Source organism: Sinocyclocheilus rhinocerous, unplaced genomic scaffold (assembly GCF_001515625.1).
Source record: "Sinocyclocheilus rhinocerous isolate Xijiao unplaced genomic scaffold, SAMN03320098_v1.1 scaffold56, whole genome shotgun sequence".
In the NCBI taxonomy this organism is placed as follows: Eukaryota; Metazoa; Chordata; class Actinopteri; order Cypriniformes; family Cyprinidae; genus Sinocyclocheilus; species Sinocyclocheilus rhinocerous.
Genome location: NW_015649227.1, coordinates 559,198 through 565,729, shown reverse-complemented (window position 1 = coordinate 565,729; position 6,532 = coordinate 559,198). Strand labels below are relative to the sequence as shown.

Below are 6,532 nucleotides of genomic sequence, written 5' to 3'. Positions count from 1 at the left end.
AGGGGTAGGGGAAGGGGAAGGGGTATAAAATAGAATTGGGATTGGGCCTTAACATCACACGTGCACTTGACTCCCTCAAAGTAAAAAAACAAAACAAAAAAAAAAATGATGATGATGACAATGTTTTTAGACATGCAAAATGCAAATATTATATATGAATATGGTTTATTTTAATTAGTGAGATTTAAATTGGGGAAATGTACTAATATACTTTTTCACTTATTTTATAATAAATTTAAAAATATACATAAAAACAATAAATTGTTATTATTACACACTCAATTTAGTCACAAATTAAAATTTTTCAGCATTTTTATTTTTTCCCTTCACTAGTTCATGTTACAAAGTCCTGCAGCGTGACAAATTAAAAGTGCAAGCATAGTCTCTAAATTAGAAAATAATTAAAATATAATACGTAAATAAAAATTATAAAATAATGAAAATGTTTAAATATTAAAATATATATAAAATTACTACAAATGCTAAAATAATATAGAATGATTTTAGAATTATTTTTATAATTTTAAAAATGTTTTAAAAATAATTTTAAAATTATTAAAAATTAATAATTATAAAAAATACAAAATATGCAAATTATTTGATAGGAATTTAGCGTAAAGAATGCATACTGCAGGACATAAGTTCCATGTTATCATAGAATAATACAGTATAAATAAAAAAATTTTTTTAAATTAAACAATTAAAATAATTATGGAAATAATTATAAAAAAATATTAAAAATTAAAATAAGCAAAATTATGTTTAAAATAGATGTAGATTAACATGTCACACTGCTGTCAATGCTGTTACAGTAAAATAAATGATTTAAACAAAATAAAATAGAAAATTAACAATTATAAATTAAAAGAATATATACAAAATTGTAAAATACATAAAAATAATTACTATAAAATAATAAGGAAAATCATGTTTAAAAAAATAGGTGGCGTTTATCATTTTACACTGCAGGACATAAGGGGAAAAAGTGCTTTCATAATCATTATTAATTTTCATAATAAGTAATGCAAAAAAAAATTGCTCCATCACTGAAATGACTTTCCTTTCTATCTGACCATCTCTCTGTCTTTCTATCTCGGCCATAAAAGCTACCGTTATAATGTGAACCAGCAGTGAAATAGCTAGATAAGCATTGTTTCAGTAAAGTCTCATTCAGGTCCGGCTCCATTCTGGTATGAAACGCTCACTTTTAATCTCAATATTTAATGCTCACTCAGAAATAAGTCACATTATGGAAGTCAAATGGCTAGCAAACTCCATCTCATGTTGATGTTCTGTTGTAAATCCTGAAGAGAAACAATACAGCAGTTATTGTACTGTACTGCACACGTTAGAAATGAGCACAAACAGGCCTGTATTCTCTCTCAGGCACAAGAAGACTTATTTACCCGCTTATTAGGATTAGGAATCTAGTGCTTGCACTGAAATGACATTTCTAATGCGCTGAATACAGTTCATGCACTCGCTAGCTCACATTTCTCACACATTCTTCCTGTCCTCCAAAGCCAACGACTCCGACTCGGTGTTATATTTACATCAAAACTGCATTATATTGGAAGCAACCATGCAGAACGGTTTTATTGGAAATGCAGCGTTCATGTGCAAGCGAATTATTCCCGAGGCCGTCATTCAACTCCTCACAAACTCATTTCAGACGCTCACGGACGAGTCATCAAAGTCTGGCCAGGAAACGATCACATGACGAGAGAGACGTGAAGCCCGTGGGAACAGATGCTCAGTGACCGCAGTGCGATTGACCCTGTTTATGAGCCGCTATGAGCTTCAATAATTAAAGCCTGTGTGATGCTGGAGCTTCAGCCCTCCTCAGACAGAATGCATTAACTGTACTGCACTGTGTTGGTAACACTTTACAATAAGGTTCCTTTAGTTAAAGTATTTACTAACATGAACAAACAATGAACAATACTTTTATTGCAGTGCTTATTAATCTTTGTTAATGTTAGTTAATGAAAATACAGTCATTCACTGTTAGTTCATGTTAATTAACAGTGCATTAACTAATGTTAACAAGCACAACGTTTGATTTTAATAATGCATTAGTAAATGTTGAAATTAACATGAACTAAGATTAATAAATGCTGTAGAAATAGTTCATGCTTAGTTCATGTTAACGTTATGCTACAGACTTCCATTCACTCCTTGCTTCATTTGATCTCAAACGACTTACCACTACAAGCACGCACAAATCAGGCAACCAACTTGACTTAATTTACACACGCAATTGTATTGCAGACAACATTTCTGTAAAGCAGGCTCGGGTAACCCCACTGCTCAAAAAACCTACATTAAACATTTCACTTACAGATAGCTACAGACCTGTCTCTCTCCTTCCGTTTATAGCGAAAACTTTCGAACGAGTTGTTTTCAACCAGGTATCATTGTTTTTTTTTACAGAACAACAAACTGGACGCTAACCAGTCAGGTTTCAGGAGTGGCCATTCAACTGAGACTGCGTTACTGTCAGTTACGGAAGCCTTGCGAATGGCATATATAAATTTTACAATTTATACTACAAGTTATATAATATTTATAAAAAATTATTATTAAATGACACAATTTTAAATAAAAAATACTGCTATTAAAAATAATAAAACAGGCAAATTAATATAAAATATTAAAAACTAATATAGTTTTAAAAAATAAACTAAAATGTATACAATATTATATAATGATTTCAGTTTGGCTTTTAATATGATCATTGCACAACAGTTGGTGGAGAAGCAAAATGCTAGAGGTGGACACAAGCTCCTGCAACTAGGTTCTTAACTTCTTGGCACAGCGGCGGCAGACAGTCAAGGCAATCACAGTGCGTTTTGAGCCCCCTGTGGTTCTGCCCGCTTACCCATGACTGTACTGCAAGAGTAAGCACCAACCATACTATCAAGTATGCTGACGATACAACAGCAGTGGGTCTCATAAGTGACAGTGATGAGTCTGCATACATGTTGGAGGTGGAGCAGCTCACAGCATGGTGTAGACTTCATAATCTTGCCCTCAGCATGGACAAAACAAAGGAGATGGTGACTGATTTTAGGAGAGGCAACCACCTACTCTCACCACTAGCCATTGATGGTGCTATCGTGGAAAGGGTCAATAACATCGCATTTCTGGGCGTTCACTTGTCTGATGACTTATTGACACCATGGCAGTCGTCACAAAAGCCCAACAGCGGTTACACCCCATCTGGTGACTCAGAAAGACAGGTCTCCCTACCCTTCTCCTCAGCACCTTCTATAGAAGAACCACTGAAAGCATCCACATTGTTATAGCACACTGACAGCTAGTCATCTGTCAAGGTGTTTCCTCTTTAAGCACTTTATAAAGAAAATTAAAATGAATTGTGACCCTGGACCACAAAACCAGTCATAAGGGTCAATTTTCAGAAATTGAGATGTATATATCATCTGAAAGCTGAATAAATAAGCTTTCCATTGATGTATGGTTTGTTAGGATAGGACAATATTTCATACAATGTATTGTTGGCTGTTGCTACAAATATACCCCAGCGACTTAAGACTGCTTTTGTGCTCCAGGGTCACAATTGTTTTATAGAGTTATAAATTCTGAGAGTGGAAATGTTTTGGCTGCTTAACCTTTTTAAGTTGTCATGTCTTTGTATGTATTTCTTTTGCACTACAGTATGCTGGTGAGGAACGGTTTTTAGTTTCTGTGTGTATGTTAATACTCTGAGAAATGACAATAAACTGAAACAGTGAAATATTAAATTTAAAATACTTAAAAATATATATACATTATAAAAATAATTAACGCAGGGGCGGGGCTAGGGTTGGCGACCCCACTCACAACTGCTGCTTCTGTCACTTTTTCTCTTGACAAGAAGTGCATTTATTCAGTCGCAGAACGACTGAGAACGGGAGACGTTTCAGACGCGTGCTCCACTTCACTTCAGCGCCAGGCACGAGTCAAGCGAGCGCGGAAACTGTGCTCGCAGCGTGTGCTCTTCAATTGCAAGCACAAAGGCGCCGGCGAACGCTGTAGCCTGTATCCTTTCATATAAAAGCGCGAAATAAACTACGTGCATGCAATGTCGTGGTCAGTTAAGTCATGAAGTTACCAAAAAGGCGATTATAGCTGCCAAAATATGATGCGTGTCAGATCCGCGTCACGTTCAGCAGCAGCAGAAATAACAGCCAAAACAACCTAATAACCAGCTGCTGTATGTCTATTAATCAAAGGACAAAGAAAAAAAAAAAAGAGGGAAAAATAACTTTTGTAGCTTTAAGGATTCATCTATATTTAATTTAGAATTTAGTGTCTGATAACTTCAATTTCTGTATATTTCTGCTGAAGGGCACAGGTAAATATGACACTTATTATAATGGGTTTATGTGAACATTGTTTTTATATATACTGTCTTTATGTTGTTTGTACATTAATTTGAAGATTGAATGCGAAATTATTGCAATACTAAAGAATATTTAAAAACTTTAATGTTAGGTGGAATTAATCGCGATTAATTTCAGAAAAATGTGCGATTAATTAGTTAATTTTTTTAATCGATTGACAGCACTAATATATATATAAATAAATAATTTAATATATATAAATAAAATTTAATAAATATGACAGAATTGTTGACATTTTTGCAGATTTATTAAAAAAGAAAAACTGAAATATCACATGGTGCCCTAAAAAACTGCAATAAATACTGACTTTATGAGCACCAATCAAGCGTCTGGCTGACCAATGACCTCAAATCCTTCCATTACGCATCTGCTGACCACTCTACGCCCCGCTCTTATTATCGGAGAAACGATGATGAAATAATTTTCCTGCCTGTCATATATTATGTCTGATCTTTCGTCTCCTCTGTTTGACACGATGCATTATTGATGTGTGGATCCTCATGGGCTCTGGGTTCTTCTCTATCGATCTGCTGGAGATGGACAGCTGGATCAGGCCGAGGGCGTCATCACTCAGCTCTATGGTGTGCGTTACATCGCTGTAGCAGCATATCATTAACTCAGCCTGCTGTGTAAGGATCAATGGCGCTGGGCTCTGGAGATTAACGACAGTGACGGGACGGTCAGACCTCCTCATCTGTTTACATGCAGCCACAGAGACATGAGACTGACGCTGATGGTAAAAGCACAAAATCAAAGCCTTTCTATTCATTCCTGGTGGCTGTCTCGTGTGGCAAGCGACATCATTGAAGTAGATTTTTAATCAAACTCAGTTTTACTTTTGATTGATCGATTGATTGATTTATAATCAAACTGTCAGATGTTAAAGATGAAGTGATTTCTGATTTTTTTCTCACTTTACAGACTTCCAATTACAAAATATATTATATTTTATACACATTATATTAACATACAAATATTTTTATTTAATATAATATTATAATAATTACTTATATTAATGATTATTTTATTTATTATTAAAATAAAACTATAAAAGTATTAAAAATTAAATAATTCAATATTTTTTCATGCTTTATCTTTAACTCTTTATATATAAATATATATATTTTTTAATTTAATATCAATTTAATATATAATTCATTATTACATTAATTAATTAATTAATTTTTCCAAAAGGTACATCTGGAAAAGGGGGGTCCGTCTTATAATCAGGGTCGTCTTATATTCGGGCCAATACGTTATATATAAAAACTCTAATGTTAAGTGGGATTAATAGCGAAAATGTGCGATTAATTAATTTTTTTAATTGATTGACAGCACTAATATATATATATATATATATATATATATATACACATAAAGAGTGAGTGCTGATGCCCATATGTTAAAACACCACTGACCGCAGCAAACTACTATAATAATAATGGGACACTGGTTTGCTTTATTCAGCTCATACAGACTATTAAATTCAATTCAATTCAATTTAAGTTGACTAGTCCTGACTTCAGCTTAAAGATCATTAACAGAGGGATGTTTGTTCCCACCAATCGCTGCACGAGATAAGGTTACATATGATGATGAAAGCACGTTAGTGTAGCTCTCCCGGAACTCATAGAGACTGTATTGCAGAAAAAAAATAATCCTTTGTATGGAAGTCTATGAGAACAGTCGGGGCGACTCTCAGCCAGAGTGAAATCGCCCAAAAGAGGCGGAGCTCCACAGAACGTGACTGACACTGATTGGACTATATATATATCCAGAGCCAGAACACACAGTCTAGATCTAGAACAGTGACAGGTAACACTGTGGTTGAATGTGAGAGAAAAATCCCTCCCTTTCACACTTTGGTGGTGCGTCACCCTAATGAAGAAACCGCCCCTGACACACACAATCTATAATTTGAAATTTAATGTCATATTATAATAATGTATGATTAGATAATTATTTAATGTATTACAAAATACATTAAAATATTAATATTAAAAATATAATAATTAATTATAATATATTAATGATTATTTTATTTATTAAAATTAAAATGAAATAAGATTATAATTGTGTTTATTACCGTATTGACCCGAATATAAGACTATGTTTTTTTCTTGGAA

At 33.6% G+C, this 6,532-nt stretch overlaps 1 protein-coding gene across 1 annotated transcript in view; it reads right to left on the bottom strand.

Moving 5' to 3' along the window:
- Positions 1–2,885, bottom strand: part of LOC107710402 (netrin receptor UNC5C-like) — a gene marked incomplete at its 3' end in the record, with an annotated part of 95,918 nt that extends 93,033 nt beyond the window's left edge. The window contains exon 1 of the mRNA XM_016515167.1: positions 2,882–2,885. Within this exon, the coding sequence (XP_016370653.1) occupies positions 2,882–2,885 (4 nt within the window). The remainder of the gene's footprint in view (positions 1–2,881) is intronic.
- Positions 2,886–6,532: the final 3,647 nt, after the last annotated feature.